Source organism: Medicago sativa, chromosome 2 (genome assembly GCF_051527215.1).
Source record: "Medicago sativa cultivar Bolivia chromosome 2, Bolivia_mono, whole genome shotgun sequence".
Lineage (NCBI taxonomy): Eukaryota > Viridiplantae > Streptophyta > Magnoliopsida > Fabales > Fabaceae > Medicago > Medicago sativa.
This window is the reverse complement of record NC_140750.1, coordinates 46,080,992-46,100,836: the sequence shown is the minus strand read 5'-3', so window position 1 is coordinate 46,100,836 and position 19,845 is coordinate 46,080,992. Positions and strand designations below refer to the sequence as shown.

The following is a 19,845-nucleotide window of genomic DNA, read 5'->3' as shown; positions in this document are numbered from 1 at the left end:
CGAAGAACGCGGCTGTTGGAATTCAGAAAAACTAAGCTAAGGTAAGGGTGGGATTCCTTTCAATAATCTTAATATGTAATTCTGAAAATTGGTGAATTGTTGTTATTGAGGTTAGGGTTAGAGAAGTTATGATAATTGATGAATTATGTTGTTGAATGCATGGTTATATGTTGTTTTACTTGCTATGTTGTAAATAGAATCTTTAAACATTGTTCTAAATCATTTTGGGGGTTTGGGTGATTGAAAATTGGTTTTTAATAGTGATTCTTAAGCGAAAAACGCATTGATAAACTGATTTTTGAACTGCAGAGAAGCCCAAAATCGGCCACCGAATTGTCAAACTCGGCCACCATTTTCTGATCTAAATTTCCAGTTTTAGTTCTGGAAAAATCGGCCACCGATTTGTCAAAATCGGCCACCGATTTTCTGACAGGCCAATCTAGGAAATACTCACATTTTTCACCCTTTTCTGTTTTGAATTAGCCTTCGGTGTAAACATGAAAGTTGTAGATAATTGAGTTAGCTTTCTAATGGCTTTGGAGTGACTAGAAAATTATTTGTAGATATTGAGTTATGATAAAAATAGTCCAGGTGGGTCTTAAGAAAACTTTAAGAAAGCTTAGCATAACTAATCCCAAGTTAGTCCAAAAACTTATGGTTAGTTTCCCAACTTCAAACTTAAGTATTAGTGATTTAATTGAGGTATTTTATGGGTATTTGGCTTATGTTCTATTGATCAAAACTTAATTGCTATTGAAGGATGTTTTGAACCTTGAGATGAATGTAATTGATTTATATATATGTTATGTTGTTGATTTCCGTTGTTGACGTTGTTGTATCATCTAATGTCGAAGTTGGGGAGTGTGTCATAATTGTTTTAGGCACATATGTTGTTGTTGTAGGTGCTGTTGTAGTTGTATGTTGATATACACTAGTTGAGTCCATTGCATTTAGAGTTGTGTTGTTGCATAGTTAGCGATGGGGGCTTAATGCCTGACAGGTCCTTTATGACCTTAGCGATGGGGGCTTAATGCCCGACAGGTCCAATTATGACCTTAGCGAAGGGGGCTTAATGCCCTGGTGGTACCACATGCATAATGAAGTTGTCTAAGTTGCTGTTGAGTTTGTCTAAGTTGTTGTTGAAGTTGTAGTCGCATTGTTGAGTTGTTGTCGTTGTTGTTGCATGGTCGAGTTGTCGGTGTCGTTGTGGATAATGTTGTTGTTGTTGTTGTTGTACCTTGTTGCTGAAAATAATTATGTTGTTGCTTATGTATTTATTTATATACATTATTATTGATGCCTGTTGTGATATGCTTTGTTGTTTTCATTAATTTGATGAATTATATATTATTATTATTGGATAAGTTTCTCACCCCTTCTGCTTGAAAACGTTGCCCTTCGTATGGGTAACTTGCAGGTAATGATGGCTTGTAGGTTTGGTCGGCTCAAGTGTCTAGGGCTCTGATACATATTAGGATGGGGATTCGTCGCAACTATTTTCGTTTTCTTCATTTCTTTTATGTATCATATTTTTGGTAAAAGACTTAATAATGGAGTTTATCGTAGTCGAAAATAATGTTGATTACGTTGAGGCCTTTGTGCCAAGATTTTCTCTTTATGTTGGATTTGGTTGAAATAGTATTTTCTAAAGAATTATTCCGCTGCAGTTTTGGAGATATTTTAAATGTTGATTTAAATAAATAGCTATTTTCTATTTATGAAATTTTGATTAGCAGTGTGACACTCCGTTGTTGGTCTACTCTGATTAAATTAATTAATATTACGTTGTTGGGAGAACGGGGTGTTACACATGGCATAAGCCCCCAACAGGTGAATGATAAACATTCCAGGGCATAAGCCCCCAACAGAACATGAGTATGCATATGGACTCGACTTGTGTATATCAACATACAACTTCAACAACGACTACAACAACATCATATGTGCCTACAACAATTATGACACACTCCCCAACTTCGACATTAGGCGATACAACAACGTCAACAACGGAAATCAACAACATAGCATATATATAAATCAATTACATTCATCTCAAAGTCCAAACATTCCTTCAAAAGCAATTAAGTTTTGATCAATATGACATAAGCCAAATACCCATAAAACATCTCAACTAAATCCCTAACACTTAAGTTTGTAGTTGGGAAACCAACCATAAGTTTTTTGGACTAACTTGGGATTAGTTATGCTAAGTTTTCTTAAAGTTTTCTGAAGACCTACTTGGACTATTTTTATCATAACTCAAAATCTACAAAACATTTTCGATTCACCCCAAAGCCATTAGAAAGCTAACTCAATTATCTACAACTTCTATGTTTACACCGAAAGCTAATTCAAAACAGAAACGGGTGAAAAAGACGCAAGAACACGAAACAGGGGAATGCTGTCACTATTACATCATACTATGATGGAATGCATCGTACTACGATTGGATATACTGAAAAAGTTGTTTTTTTCTACTGGAAAAATCGTAGTATGATTTCCCAACATCGTACTACGATGGAACATGGACAGATCTACAGGAACAGACCAGTTTTCACTCCAAAACCCAATTTTTGATCCCCTAATCACCCAAAATGAATTAGAACAATGTTTACAGGTTGTATATACAACATAGCAACCAAAACAACATAGAAACTTGCATCAAACAACACAATTCATCATATTTTCCTCAGTTAACATAAAACTTCTAAACCTAAAACCAAGAACAATAATTCATCAAAAATCACAATTATATATACATATTATTGAAAGGAATCCCACCCTTACCTTATCTCAGCAAATTCTTCAGCAAAAATGGTTGGATTCTCTTTTCCTAGCTCTTCTCCTAGTTTTCTCTTCCTTCTCTCAAAAACCAGTTTCTAAAGTTTTGTACGTATTGAATGTTATATTTTTGACCTATTTGTTTTTACTGTAAACTAAAACCTCTCCTTTCTCTTAAATCCCTTAATTTTTATTAAATCCTCGTTATTCCCCTTAAACCAAAATAACTGTTATTCCTTCCTTAATTCTATTTCTCCTATTATTTTAAATAACAAAACAATTATTCATTTAAATAACACACAACACATCATATACCAAATAAATCATATAAAATCATAAAAAAAACACTCAAACATCTACTAAAAATAATAGAATAAAAAAGGGGCGTTACAGAATGCTGTCTGAGAGCATTTCGCTTAAGCAAAACAAATCTCGCGCAAGCGAAATCAACGCCGAGAGGAAACTCAATCTCGCTGGTGAGCTCGCTTGGGGCTTCGCTTAAGCGAACCGGGCCCTGTTTCTGATGAACACTTACGGGTTCTCACCATTTTTAACCCAAAATCCCAAATTTTGATCTCCCAAATTCCCAAACTCGTCCCAAAGGTTGTTTACAAGTATATGTACTCAAGAGGGCTTTCAAAAACACAACAAACATGAAATCAAACACCATTCCAACACAATTTATCAAATCAACCCATTTTTACAAAACCTTCAACAACCATTCTCTCATCATAATTCACCAATTCATGATACCCAAAGCATCAATTCATCAACAATACATCTAACAACAACAACAACAACATCTAATCATGAAATCATCCACAATTTAACAACCACAACTTCATTCTTCATCCATATCACACAAGAACATGTCATATTAATATAAACTCATTTTGACATACAAATTCAACAACAACAACACAATTATCATTCAATTCATGTGCATAATCATGTTATCAAAATTAAGCACGAATTTCTACAACCAAATTCAAATTAACCACTTAAGCAAAGAGTTAGGGAAGAACTACAACTATTAATTATGATTGAATTCTAACCCCCTTACCTTAATTCTTCTCAACCTCAAGCTAAGGCTTCACTTTAGCTCCAATTCTTGAATCTCTATCTTCCTCTAGCTCTCTCTAGCTTTCCTCTTCAAACCCTTATCTCCTCTTGCTCTTTCTCTCTCTACCTCTTCTCTAAAATGTGAAAAATGATTATGAAAACCCTATTTCTCTTAAAGGTTAGAGCTTACATAGGCTCTACATATTTGGGCTCAACTCACAATGTCTTAATGGGCCTAACCCATTACTAATCTAATTCAAAATGTTTCTACCCACTTAACGGTAAAATGTAATAATAACGGTCACCTACCAGTAATAAAACAATCCACTACAACTCCCTAGCACTTAGTAAAATAACACTAGCTCTCACTAAGCACTAAAAATAATCCTCATCAAAATTACTAAATTATCCCTACTCACAAAATGACCAAAATACCTCTGAGTCCAAAATGATTAAAATACCCTTCTAACACCGAATTCTACAATTCCCAACCAAAAATACACACAGAGGCAATTAATCACATAAGAGCACATATAAACACACATAAAAACAATTTAAAAAAATAAATCTAGCGAAAAATCGGGCTGTTACAACTCTCATTTAAATTAATTATTGAATTGTCTAGTAATTTTGGTTGTTTTGGTTGAAACAACAAGTTGCAAAAGTAACCTCTGTTGCGTAGATTTGATTCAATTGCAAAAGATGTAGTATGGAATTGTTCATGGGAGCTGTTTTAGTCTGCCAAAAGGAAGGCACAGCTTGGCCGGATAATTACATACCTGCGATGGTAAATATGAGGTAATTATGAAGTTTTCCATGTGGATAATGAGGATGTCAAAAGACACCCATTATGTGACAGAAATTCTTAAGTTTTATCCATGTGGATAACGAGGATGTCAAAAGGCACCCATCTTCTGACAGGACTTATTACCTTATTTGATCATTGCATTGAGATTACCGCTGACAATTAATTCTTAGCAGTCAAAAGATTGTGTCTTAATGGTGCTTTGGTATCTTGTTTTTGGGTCTTTTAATTTACAACTTATGATGTTAAATATGTTGTAATTCTTACATTTTTCATGTGGGTAAAAGACACCCATATCTTACCTTCTTAAGTTTTTCCATGTGGGTAATGAGGATGTCAAAAGGCACCCATTATTTGACAGGACTTATTACCAATATTTGATCATTGCATTGAGAGTACCGCTTGCAATTAATTCTTAGCAGTCAAAAGATTGTGTTTTATTGGTGCGCTTGGTATCTTGTTTTTTGTCTTTTAATTTACCAATAAAGATAAATTGTGCATGTCTTACAATTAATTAATTTTGACATGTCTATTAATGTTGTGCGAGTGTAAACTTATTTATATATTTAAGAGTTTACATTTACACAAATATAATGGTAAGCATATGACAATTATAAGAATTTATTCTTTGTCAAGTAAATTGTCATTGTTGTAAAATACCGCTAACAATTAATATTATTGTTTAAAGACTTGATATTGATGGTGCACTAGGTATTTTGGTGAATGCTTTTACTCTTGTTCTCTTTAACTAATATAGTTATGTATCTGCTAATTTAAGTTAATTTTTAACTCTTAAAAGTTCTAGCTTTTAGGATTTAAAGAACATTACATTGTTCTTGGATCTAGACCTTAGATAAGGGTGGTGAAACTCACATTCTCTCACATATTCAGCAGCTAATGTGAGAATCAAGTTTGATAAGTGAGTATACATCAAATCTCATAGGTCATATGTGATCATAAAGCTAAAATATCATATGTATTAGAGGTGTTGTTTAAGATGACAAATTTTTGTCATATTTTCTTTGCTTGAACTAAGGTGTTTTTAAAAGCAATATAGAGAAAGACAAGCTCTCATTGGAGAGTGATTATTTCATTAAGATTATTAGGCAAAGAAAATGCTAGGAGCACATTATGTAAATATTTAATCTTGCTAAGGCACTATAATTTTGACTATCAGATGACTTGTTCGAAAATTCAGCATTTAATATTCTCTTTGCACAATTAAGTTTATAACGGTTAAAGTTAGAAATTATCCCTTCAAGGATCAATTCATAAAGTGTGCAAATAAAGAAAAGCTGAAGCAAGAGTAAATAAAACGGTGCTCATTCGGAAAATACCTCATAAAAGATAAGGGCAATTAAAAGAACGGTAGTCGTGACTGACTTATGTCCAATGATGTTGAAAGATACGTCAATTAAGAATGGACAAAGTCGATAAAGATTTCTTTATTTATTTTTCAAACCAATTTTAGATTGTCATTACTAGCTTATTTTTGTATTTGAAAGACAATTTGGTGAATCATTATTTGAATTAATTTTTTGTTTTAATTTCTCTTTGAATAAATCGAGATATTTTGAGTTTTTATTTTATTTTCAAATGATGATTCAATGTGTCTTTTAAGTTCAATAATTAGAGTCAATTCAGTTATGACTTGCAACATTCTGTATTGTTTAAGGGTTTGAATACAATAAGTTTTTCGTCCCACAAATTAAGGAAATTTTGAGACATAAATTGTTGAGTTTACTTGAGGATATTGAGTTTGGGGGAAAGATATGGTAATAGAACAAAATGGAATGAGGAAGAATTAGTTCTAAACTAATTTATATAGTAACTATTGTTATAGTTTATTTGAAACCTCATAAGGACATTATTGTTCTTCCTCTCCGTCAAGTTAAGAAGTTAATTCATGTAGATCAAACTCAACACCCTCAAGAACTAGGGATTCTAGTGTCATTAAGAATTGACTGAAAAGAGAAATTATATTTAGTTTCATTGAAAGACTCTATTAGGACAGTCATGATACTAGTTTGCTTATTATAATATTGGAGCTGCATTAGATAAATTTCAATATAGTGTTTCTTAATGGTGACATTAATGATACAATATGGTGCAACTGAATAAAGCTTTTGTTTCAATTGATACAAAGTTGATAGTTTGCAAAGTCATGAAATCCACTTATAAGTTAAGAAATTTGTCTCTTTAGTGTTACCATAAATTCTCATAAAGTAATTCTCTCATTTGGTTTTGAGATAATATTCTTGAAAATTGTGGATTTAGTAAGCTCAATGGGAGTAAATTTATATTTTGAGTTTAATATGTCAATTTTATTTTATTTAGTCAACGATGATATATGTTTGTTATGTGAAACCAAGGAAATCTCTAAGAAAAGTTAGTGATAGATCCTGGGGACACCTCTTTTGTATTAGGCATTTCAATACATAGAGATTTTTCTCAGGGTATTATTCGGACATCGCAAAAGAGTTATATCAATAAAGTTGAAAATGAAGTGACATAATTTTTGGATGACCTCAATCATCGAAAGAGACTTTTCAGTCTCAAATATTGTCCATTAGGAAATTTATAAATTCAGAAATTTAAGTATTTTCCTACACTTTGCCATAGGATTTTTATGTATGATTTTATTATACACATTTGGAAATAACATATATAATAAGATTGTTTGGCAGATATTTGAGCAATTCAAAGTTTGAATTGTTGAAAAAGCAACCATAAGGATTATTAAAGAGAACAAGAGAGATTATGCTCATGCAACAGATCTGACAATTTGGAGATCATTTATGTGTCAGACTCTGGCTTTGTGGATGTAAGTAGATAATACACATCCTAACTCAATAAATGATTGTAAGTATTTATGTCAATTGGTTGCATATAGTAAAAGGTAACGAAAGAACACTTAAGATATATAGTGACATAATTTAGTCATATAGTTATTCAACAACATTAATAAAGTTTATTGCCTTATACATTATTGTTGTTGAATGATAGAACAAGTAAAGACATACTTTATGCTAGCTGATCCGCTAATCAAAGACATGACACATAAGATCTTTCATATGGTTGTTGTCATTAAGGATGTCTTGGATTAGTGGGAGTCTCTTTTACTTTATGTTCTATACTTTTGTTTTGGTATTGATACATACTTTATGTTATGATATTCTGCAGAAATAAAGTTCATGAGGTTATGTTTATTATAACCATTTATGTATCATTTTGTGCAAATATTGAATTTGCAAACTTCAGTTTGATCTCACTAAAGAATTTTGTTGGATCAGTTGGAAATAGACATGATTTAGAGATCACATTGCATGAAATTTCCATGCCACTCATCTATGTCGATCTATGTCATCAAGTGCATTGATATGGTGGTCGTCGGGGTTCCGTCACGTTATACGTCAGTGGCGACAACTGCGGTGGTCCCATTATTAATGTATGAGGTGGACCAGATTATAAAGTTTCTAAAGATAAATAGCATTCAGTTGCGCGCCTAAAGAATTCTGATATAATTATTAAGATATGTAGCCCAAGTGGTTGATCTCTCAAGTTAACCGTTTTACGGAAATCAGCGTTTGTTTACCAGGAACCAGCGTACACAACCGCATAACCCGTAAACAGTTCTGACCAACGCGCACCTATATAAGGGTGAACTTGCTTCATCCTCAAGGTACATTCTCACTTTCCGCAACACTTCTTGCACACTCTTTCTCAGTTCCATATTGACTTGAGCGTCAGAGTACTAACGTGCCTGTAGACACCTTTCGTTCCACCGCGAAGACTCATGGCCGCCGTGCCGGAAGTCGTTACCATCATACCATAGCATTCTCTGTTGCCGTTGCCACTGAACTGTTCTCACTGGACAGATCAATATTGATTAAAATTAGATAAGATAAATTATGTGAATAATGTTTATTTTAAACTGCGGCATGTATTCAGAAACATATGTGGTATTATTTAACTCTCAATTTATTTTTATTTTTATTTTTTTACTTTAAGATGCCTTTTTATGTGTCCTTATTTTCCTACTATTTTATTTTATTTTAATTTTCCCATTTTCAACGGCGAAGCCTTAATAACAGTTTGGTCCCGGAATTTTCACAATTAAAATTGTATAGGAAATAAACAAAATAACAAAGATCATGATACTTCTTTTCTGTATTTTTGCAGGTAAAAAAAAGATCATGATACTTCTTTTTAGAATTATCAAAATCACTTACTTTAATAGAATCAAAGCCAAAATAAAGATATCAAAATTACTTTTTTCGAAACTATTTATATAAAAATAAGTAAATATCATTAAATTTCTATATCTTACTAAAACGGTAATATATCTCCACATAAACAAATGAATCATAATCAGACACGCAATTAATTGATAGATACAAAGTTCCCAAAAATAGAAAATATATTCTAATGGAAAATATCATTTTGCTTTATTCCTTCCTAATATAAATATTCTCTCAAAAAGATAAAAAATAACATGTAGAAGTACAAGTCAACTGTAACAAGCATAGACTCTTGCAACTTTAAATATAGCAACATTTCACATATTCTTTCTCCACAAAAACATTCTTGAAACGCCACCATGGTCGACATAATAACTCGAGAATCTTCAAAGCGCAGAGCGAACCGTTTTATCATCAACGTAACAACGTTGATGACGGTGATGGTGAAGCGAGCGACGTTGAAGCTGAAGGCGGCCCCGATGACGAGTGAGGTAAAGTCACCTAAGAAGTTGCTGAAAAACATAAGCAACAAAGCTATGCCGTTTATTGAGAAGATGAAGAAGAAAAAGAAAGGGAAGTTGGAGTGGGGTGATGGTGGTGTTTGGCAGAAAACGATCTTGATGGGTGATAAGTGTGAACCGTTGGATTTCTCTGGTGTGATTTATTATGATAATAAGGGGAAACAGGTGAATGAATTTCCTCTCAGGTCGCCACGTGCCACTCCCGTGCCTGGTTTTTTCATCGGACAGAAGGTACAGTGAGTTTTGTTTTGGTCTTTGGATTTTGTTCCTGTTTAAACACGATGTCCGGGATTCAAATCCCAACCACCACAAAAAAAATACACGAAGCAAGAGTTCAGAGCATGTGTTTTTTTATCTGTACGTTTTTGTTTTCTTCTTTTCTTTTTGGATTTGGGAAAAAGTGGAAGTTGGAGTTTTTATTATATTATTATATAAAAATAAGTTTAGATAAATGGAGTCCCAGGTGAGTTAGGGAACCCTAACACTCAGAGTTAGTTATATATTACATACAAACTAATCTTCAAGTTGTTGTGAGATCTTAGCTATTAGCTACACCATTGTTTGATGGCTAGTTGGAGTCTCTTTTAGTTATGCTTATGAACTCAATAAATATGTAGTTTAAGAGTCCCTTCCAAAAAAATATGTAGTTTAATAGAGAATAATTTTGTATTTCTTTGCTTACCTTTTTTTTTTAATAATCCTACTTTAACAGAAGGAACGGTATTGCAGTTGTTCTCTTGTCTGAGTGATAAATTAATACACGATGAAATTAAGTATTGATTTTGTGTTTATCGGTTGAGAAATTTTAAACAAAGTTATCATGTGAAATGAATTGCAGCACGGAATAAGAAAAGAAATAGATAAAAACCGATATTTGTTAAACTCACGCAATATTAGAATTGAGATGTGATTTGTTCATATTATTATTTTAACGAAATCAGTCTTGTACCGATTATAATATGTATGTGTCTTTGTCCAAAAAAAAATTTAAAAAATTGAACATGTATGTGTCTTCAGACCAAAAATAAAAAAAGGTGAATATGTATGTGTCTGACCGTTCTCAAAAAAAAAAAAAAAAAAAAAAAAAAAAAAAAAATGTATGTGTCTGACCAATTGGAGTTGAGCCCGGTGGAAATGTGTAGAGTTTCATGCCGAATAGATAAAAATTATATTTATATTTAATGTGACATGACATGTCTCAAGTATCATTATTTTTATCGGTGATAATTTATGGAAAACAAAAAAAAAAAATATCTGTGCCTCTTTCAAATATATAAAAATATGTAAGTTGTCATATAAGCACAACTTAGTTACTTGACAAAATGAAATATTAATTTTAGCGAATCATGTTTTATTTTTGTGACAAAATGGATCATGCGTCATATTAATTTAAAAAATTTACAATTGAAATATGAGACGAAGAAAGAAATTGTGACGTGATGTAACACGGCGTAGAAATATTTAGGCTTCTACGTTAAAAAATGTATTATACTTTCAAATTATTGTTTTCATACGACTTAACTCAATTAACAATGTCGATATTATTTGATTGGATAAATTCAAACAAATTTAAACTCAAAACATCACTGTTGTCATGTTGTGTGTATTTGAGTAGCGCTTGGCATAGTTAATATTAACTTTTATATTACAAAACAAATTAATAGTATTGATTCAAGATAAATTTTAAAAAATTGATAAATGCATCTAATTATTCGTAAATAATGTTGGGACAATATATTTTCTTTCTAAATGTGTGTTATAATTAGGGTGGAGGGTGTAGATATTAACTGTACAAAACCAACTTTCATCTAATGAAAGGGTCAATATGTGAGCCAATGTTTAGTCTTAATGCCACAAGATATGCGTGGAAGGCAAAATTGGCTTTTGTATAATGCGGTATTGCGGTGTCCACTAGTGTCCACTATGTTGATGCCATGGGAAATGAGTGGATTAGGATTAAAGATGGTTAGCTCAAGTAGAGACGCATACCAAATTGAAAGAATAGGATTCTACTCAATTTTGTTACAAATTACAATTTTTTTTTTAAACAGCAAACTACAATATTTATTATATACTAGTATTATAGTAATAGAGATGAACGAAAAATAAAAGAAGCCTACTAAACAACTTCTCAATGTCACTTGTGCTTTAAATGGGGAGATGAGAGAGAGAGGTTGAGGAAGTGAGTGGGAAAGGAAAATGCGTTGTAGGAGAATGGGCATCTTTCATACCTACCGTTAATTCTCATACTTTATAGCAAATTATCTTGATGGGTTAGGAGTTATAGATTCTTTTCGAGAATCTTCACCGTTGAATTCTACATCATATTACGAGGAAAGGAAACTGTTTTGTTTTTTTTTCGACGTTAAAGACAAATTCATTAATGAAAGTCTGGCAATAAATCAAAAGACAAGACTGCAGAAATACAAGGTGGATTTTCTTCAATCCATATGCAATCTAAATTCTTAATAGCATATTTAGCTAAATAATGTGCAGCTTGGTTGGCTTCACGCCTAACATGCAGAAAATTTAAACTACGAAAGACACCCTTAAAGCTAATACAATCTCGAATAATATAGCCAACATAGTTGAGAGATTGTTGATGAACATTCAACGCTAAAACCACATTATAATCATCTGATTCTGCTATGAGATTCAGAAAACACATGCCTTTTGTAAATTCTAAACCATTTCGCATAGCTAAAGCTTCTGCAACCTCTGAATCTAGTAATGAAAAGACTTGCCAAGAACTAGCATCAACGACAACACCTTCATTATCTCTCACCACAACACCGATACCCCACTTATCACCCTCTATCGGACCTACTGCATCAACATTTAGGTTATAGAAACCACAAAAGAAGGTGTCCATTGAACGTCAGATATTGGCAAAATTGGACCTCCACTTAGTGTCTCCACCAACATTGTACCAGCACTTTTAAAATTCACAATAAATCTTTGTGTCTTTTGAATAGTGGCAGCCACATCAACATCAGTCCCCTCAAAACATTTCTTATTTCTAGCACACCATATCTCATAACACAAGGCCAAAACATGGACTATAATATCTTCATCGACATCAATAATATTTTCCTCCAACCACTTATTAAAAGGAATGTACCTGGAATCATGCGAATTCAATACCACACCTAAAGAGGAAGCAAACCATATCTGCTTTGACCAATGACACTCCATAAAGAGGTGTGATATTGTCTCATTATGTTCCCCACAAAGACCACACAATGGATCGTGATAAGTCAATAATTATATGTTTTTAAGTGTTTATTTTAATAGAATTTTGTTTGTTTAAGTTTCTTTTTCGAACTATTTTACTGTAAATTTGTTCGTTTTATTTTCAGGATCACAAATGATGGATGATAAAGTCTTTGAGTAAAAGAATGGATTAAGATGCATGATTGAAGCTTGTTTGAGAAGAAAGCTAAAAAGAGAGAAATTCTGCCATATTTATGTGTTGATTTGGTGCATATTTATGTGCTGATTTGGTGCATATTTATGTGCAGATTTAGTGCAAATTTATGTTGTTCCTCTTGCTATAAATTGAGGAGTCATCGGACTTGTTGATTCATCTTTGAATCTTTGGAATTCTTTGTGACAATTATTTCTATTGAATCAAAGTTCTTTATTTTCTTGTTCTTTACAATTCTTGTTCCTTTACAATTCTGCACTTTTACTTTCAGCCTTTTACTTTCATGTCTTTCTTCTCCATCTCTTAAATATCTGCTTTGGACCGGCCAAAAGGAGCTTTGGCCCATATACTTAGGCCCAATACAATCTAAAGCCCAAACTCCACGTTTGGCAGCATTACTTGTGACACACCCCTTCCCCGCGAGGGGGGTGCACGGAGCAAGCAAGACCGGTTCAAACGAACCCCAACGTCTCTTTGCACGTTCCCACAATAATCTTTCTGGCGGTTACACTTCCCACGATTTCGTAACCGCCAGAGCCTGGTGTGCCATTACAACGGCTCTGCAGCCCTCCACCTCTATATATAGGGGGACTCATAGAAGTCCCCAAGGTAGAATCAATCTCCCTCTCTTAATCCTCACACTCTGATCTTTACTGACTTGAGCGTCAGAGCACCTGCAGGTACACACCCCCCGCCGTTCCAAGAAGCACTCTTGATGCATTCTTCCACCACTCAAACCACCGCATTTAAAGCACCTGCAGTCACCTTCTGATAAGGTACAATCAGTGGCACCGTCTGTGGGAAAATACAAGCTCTCCCCGTTTTTACCTTCCTAAAAAGCAAAGCTTTTCAAAAAAAAAATACCAAGGCTGCCAATGGTGCCAACTAACAGCTACAAAGCGAAGTTCGTATCCCTCAACGCGATGGTATAACGTCTTCACCTTATCCTGTAGGTACACCCAGAGAGGAACCCGTACAAATAGTTCATCTCCAAGAAAGACCTCTGCAAGGTCCTCCACGACCTACAAAGACGCTGGAAGATACCACATCAACTAGTGCCCTCGTCAACAACCTGCTCCGCACGGTTCAGCGACAGATGTCGCTAATCGAGGAACAGAATCGACGCCTGATGGATCTGGAGGAAGCATGTCCATTAGCCCGACCTAAACGGGCTCCTTCCCCAACACCTAACAGAAGAGGGAGGAGCCCTCGCCATTCACGTTCAAGATCCCATCAGCACTCAGTAAGCATCAAATCTTCTAGCTACACCAGGAGATTAACCAGAAGGAGATCACCCAGACGATCTCCCCCAAGACGATCCCCTCTAAGGAGATCCCCGCCAAGTTGCAATAGACGTTCTTGGTCCCCTTCTAGCTCCGAGGATAGCAGCGATGCCCGGAACGACCGTAACGCTTATGGTCCGTTCACACGGCGCATCTGGGAAGCTCTTATCCCCTGCAGACTAGAGAAACCTCCTCAGATGGACTCGTACGACGGGACAACAGATCCAGATGAGCACATCGAGAACATTGAGGCAGATCTCACCTACCGATCGGGGCAAGGTGTCGTAAAATGTAAGCTCTTCGTCACTACCCTACGACGAGGAGTCGTGACCTGGTTCAAGAACCTACAGATAAACTCCATCGACTCATGGAGCGACCTCTGTGACTAGTTCACGACCCACTTCATTGCTTCAAGGACGCAACCAAAGACGGTGGCATCCCTTGAAGCCATAGTTCAAGGAAAGAGTGAACCTCTTCGAGACTACATTGAAAGGTTCAACAAAGAAGTTGTGCATGTAAGAGGTGCCGACGAAACAATGAAGTGGTACCTCATCGCCAAGGTTTGCATGAAGGCACATACGTTAAAAAGGTTTTCCGCCTAATCGTCCAAGGACTCTCAACGAGTTCCTAGCGATTGCGAATATCTACATCAGGTACTAAGATGAGTTGTATGCGGACAGCCTCAACAAGTCCAGGAAGGAATAACCTGCTGCCGAATCCTCCAAAAAGCCCTTCCATGAAATAAAGAAGGAAGGCAAAGTAACTCGTGAAGGCAAAAGACCCAGCGGCCGCTTCACCGAGTATACACCCTTGGCCATGTCCAGGGAGAAAATCCTCGCCGAGATCGCGGTAGCCGATCTGACGGAAGCCGACATCAAGTCACCAAAGGCTCCTTCATAGGAGAGGGAACGGGTCGACAAAACAAAATATTGTCGGTTCCACAAGTGCCACGGGCACGTGACTGACTATTGCATCCACCTGAAAGATGCAATCGATCTCCTCATCCAACGACGACGGCTCAAGCAGTTCGTCAAGAACCCTGAGTCGGAAAGAAAAACCAACAAGCTCACCACCGATAGTACCGAAGCAGGCAAGGTGGTGGCTATGTTTGTGGAACATTTGGGCGATTTCCCTGACAACTTGGAAATTGTACCATACTCATGCACCTGGGAACAATTCCCCTCCGCCAACGTCATCACATGAGGAACGTTGAACATCTCTATGGGAAGCATGAAAAGGAAATTTGAAAAGCTCATGAGCGTCAATTTGCTGGTCCCTTCCGATTCCAACATTGGGGGAAGACCACCCTTGGCGTTCTACGACTCTAAGCTTCCTGGTGGGACCTCAAATTCAGCCATCACTTTGCTTGTGCGAGCATCGATGGCCAACTTTGACGTCCTTCGAGTCCTAATTGACACAGGGGCCTCGTGCGACATCATGTACACCAACATGTTCAAAACTCTCCAGCTGACGGAGAAGAACCTTTCTCCCTACGTTGGAAATGAACTTTACGACTTCAACGGTTCATCTACTCAACCTTGGGGCTAGGTAGAGCTGCTAGTCACTTTCCGCGAAAAGGAGGCTAGGAAAACAATCAAGATCCCATTCCTGGTGATCGACTGTCCTTCTCTCCATAATTGCATTATAGGGAGGACCGCACTTGCCCAGCAAGGCGCCGCATGTTCAACCGCTCACCTGAAGTTGAAATATCATGCAAAAGATGGCATCATCGCCTCCCTGAACGGAGACATAAAAGCAGCAAAGAGATATTTCCTTTAGGCAAACAAAACCCAGAACTCGGTTTTCCAATCTAGAAAAACTGCTGACGATAAGGGGAAAGCCGCTGCGAGTACTTTGGATGCAAACTTGGCCGAACTCGACCCCAGGTTCAGCAAGGAAGACCTCAAGGAACAGAAGAGGGAAAAGAAGGATCCGCTCAACGCGAAACTTCTTAGACCTATTCCTGATGGAGAGTTCGAGTTTGTTCCTTTCGAAAAGGACCCATCGAAGAACTTTAAGATCGGCAAGGATCTTCCTGAACTTGTCAGAGCACAGCTGATCGCCTAGTTAAGGGAAAACGCTGACTTATTCGCATGGAGTGCAGCCGACATGCCTGGAATTGATCCGAGCGTTTCCTGCCATCAGCTGGCGGTCGACCCTGGTGTTAGCGTTGTAGCCCAGCGACGTAGAAAGTAGTCTTCTGAAAAGTCAGAGGCTGCAAAAAAAGCTGTAAAAGACCTCCTAGAGGAAAATTTTATTTTTGAGGCCAAATACACTACATGGCTCTCCAATGTTGTACTTGTCAAGAAATCTAACGGAAAATGACGTATGTGTGTTGATTATACTGATCTTAATAGGGCTTGCCCTAAAGACACACATCCTCTTCCTAACATAGATAAACTCGTTGATAATTCCTCCGACTACAAACTTTTATCCTTCATGGACGCCTATTCTGGTTACAACCAGATACCAATGGTCAAAGAAGATAAACAGAAAACAATTTTCACGACCAAATCGGGGAACTATTACTACAATGTGATGCCCTTCGGACTACAAAATGCGGGGGCTACTTATCAACGAATGATGAACAAATTCTGCGACAAGGAACTTCTTGGCGACATTCTTGAGGTCTACATGGACGACATGATTGTCAAATCCCAACAAGAGGTTGATAATGATGCCAATCTCAAAAGGGTGTTCGAACAAACTCGAAAGTACAACATGAGACTCAACCTAGAAAAATTCACTTTCGGAGTTCAAGCGGGTAAGTTCCTTTGTTTCTACTTAACGGAAAGAGGAATCGAAGCAAACCCAGATAAATTCCAGGCACTTACAAGGCTCCCTACACCCCACTCTAAAAAGTGCATCCAAACGCTTAACGACATGCTTACTGCTCTCTCAAGATTTGTGGCTAAGTTCGCTCAACATGTTCTCCCTTTCTTCAATCTATTGAGGAAGGAAACAAAGTTCGAATGGACCGAGGAGTGCGAAACTGCTTTAAAACATCTCAAAGAGACCCTCTCCGCGCCTCTAGTTCTCTCGCGACCCGATCAAGGTGAAGTACTGTACATCTACCTTTCTGTTTCTTCCGACGTGGTCAGCGCCGTTCTAGTCAGAGAAACACCGGAAGGTCAGAAACCAGTCTACTTCACAAGCAAAGCTTTTCTAGGGCCGGAATCAAGGTATCAAAAGATCAAAAAGGAAGCTATCGCTCTCCTCACAGCAACACGAAGATTGAGGCAGTACTTCTTAGCTCACACAGTGATAGTCCGAACAGACCAACCCATTAGACAAATTTTGGGTCAACTTGATGTAGCCGGACGGATGATGAAGTGGTTACTCGAACTATCTGAGTTTGACATACACTACGAATCCAGAAAGGCACTGAAGGCGCAAGTGTTCGCTGACTTCCTCGCCGAGATGACCTTCCCAGCCGAAGAGAGCACGGAAGAATGGACCGTCTTCGTAGACGGATCATCCAAATCCAAAGGAAGCGGAACGGGGATAATTGTAGAAAACAACGAAGGTATCGTAGTCGAAATCTCTCATGGCTTATCTTTAATGTAACTAACAATACTGCAGAGTACGAAGCCTTCTTGGCCGACTTGCGAAAAGCCCAGGATCTTGGAACCAGGAAAGTGAAAATCTTTACCGATTCTTAGTTTGTGGCTTCGCAAGTGAATGGCGATTACCAAGTCCGAGAATAACATCTACAATAGTACGTGCAACTAATACTCGAGAAAATGAAATAGTTCGAAACTGTGGAGGTAGCTCATGTTCCCCGTGAACAGAACACACGAGCGGACATTTCAAAACTCACTAGTACGCGGACCGCAAACTGAAACAAAACAGTAATTCAAGAAATCCTCAACGAACCCAGCGTTCTGAGGCAGAAAGCTCAACTACACGAAGTCAACACGATCATTGGGATGGAGGACTGGAGAGGACCCATTACACGCTATACAACTAGCTGGGAATTCCCATCTGATCCCCATGAAATAACGAAGCTGAAATGAAGGGCCTGCTCATTCACTTTGGTGGAAAGAATCCTATATAAAAGGGGTTTCATCACACCGCTCATCAAGTTTCTAGGACCTAACGAGACCCATGAAGTCCTCGCCGACGTCCACGATGGCATATGCAGGCAACATCTTTGTGCCAAGGCTCTCGCCAAAAAGGTCCTACGAGCATGATACTTTTGGCCCACCATGGTAAAAGACACCAAAGATTATGTCAACCTTTGTGAGAAATGTCAACAGCATGGAGACATGCACCTAGCACCTCCTGCCGAACTAACGTCCCTGGTTTCTCCTTGGCCCTTTGCATGGTGAGGCATCGACCTTCTGGGACCATTCCTTAAAGCTACCAGTCAACTCAAATATTTGGTCGTATCAATCGACTACTCAACTAAATGGATCGAGGCCGAGCCATTGGCGAAAATCACAGCTAAAAACATACTTTGATTCTTCAAAAGGAACATTCTAGCAAGATTCGGAGTACCGACCCTCGTGATATCCGACAATGGGACTCAATTCACAGACCAGAAGTTCCAAGACTACCTGAGGAACATCGACATCAAACAAACCTTCACCTCCGTAGAACACCCTCAAGTTAACGGCCTCGCCGAAGCAGCGAACAGGGTCATTTTACTGGGGATACGAAGAAGGCTTAAGACAGCCAAAACTAGGTGGGCTGAGGAGTTGCACACGGTCCTTTGGGCCTATAGAACTACTCCTCACTCTACCACCGGCGAGTCACCTTTTCGACTCACGTATGGGACAGAAGCGATCATTCCCATTGAGCTCACCATACTCACTTGGCGAACTAACGCTGACACTGACTTCCCAACCAACGCGGTTAACTTACGTGAAGAACTCGAATTTGTTGACGAAGTCAGAAGTGAAGCAGCCCAGCGAGAGACAGCGCTAAAAAAAAATAGCCGCTCGCCACAACAAAAAGGTCATTAAACGGGAATTCGAAGTTGGTGACCTCATCCTCCGATGTAATCAGAAGGACTCTGAAGAGGGAAAACTCATCGTCAACTGGGAGGGACCCTACAGAGTTTGAATGAAAACCGGGACAAGAGCGTACGGACTCGAGGACCTTAACAAAGGCACAATTCCAAGAACTTGGAATACCGAGAAACTCAAAAGGTAATACACTTAGACGACAAACACAGCCAGAAAACTCTAATGTACATACTTAGTTCAAAACAACGAACTTAATCCTCTCCAAAAAAACAAGCAACTACAACTGAAGAGGAAAGTCGTGCCACTCCAAATCCAAAAACATAAAGGATAAGTGAAATCTACATAACAGATACACATATTCCTCAGTATGTTCGCTACCAATTGCGACATCATTGCTCGGCATGTTAGGTAAAACCCCAGCTCGCGATGGGTGATTTCCGCCTTAGTGCGTTGAACTTAAATTGGTTTTTTCGTTCATCCGTTGTTCCCTGTCCGAAAACAACTTTGGGCACACATTTAGATAAACAATCTCTTGGATGTGAAATGCTTCAAATAGTTAGAACTCTCATGCCTGGATTTCCCTTTGCAGACTACGCAGAAGGTACACGTTTCGATCGAGAAACGATACCTAGGAAAGAAAGGCAAAACTTCAATTCAAAACAACGAGTTAAAGTCCCAAATCGCCGGCGAACATGTAAAACTCTTCAGTCGTTGATTTATTTCATCAAAATAAACGACTATGGAGGGTAGACGAC

At 37.3% G+C, this 19,845-nt stretch overlaps 1 protein-coding gene across 1 annotated transcript; it reads left to right on the top strand.

The window, feature by feature from the left end:
• Positions 1-9,154: 9,154 nt before the first annotated feature.
• LOC146946900 (uncharacterized) lies at positions 9,155-13,071 on the top strand. The gene is made up of 2 exons (XM_085744712.1): positions 9,155-9,641; positions 12,770-13,071. Exons 1-2 carry the CDS (start codon positions 9,249-9,251, stop codon positions 12,779-12,781), a joined length of 405 nt encoding a protein of 134 aa, XP_085600838.1. The 5' UTR covers positions 9,155-9,248; the 3' UTR covers positions 12,782-13,071.
• The last annotated feature ends 6,774 nt before the right edge of the window (positions 13,072-19,845 follow it).

What these genes read in the sequence shown, in the direction of transcription:
- LOC146946900 (XM_085744712.1), top strand. Translation starts at nt 9,249, where the DNA reads ATGGTCGACATAATAACTCGAGAATCTTCAAAGCGCAGAGCGAACCGT.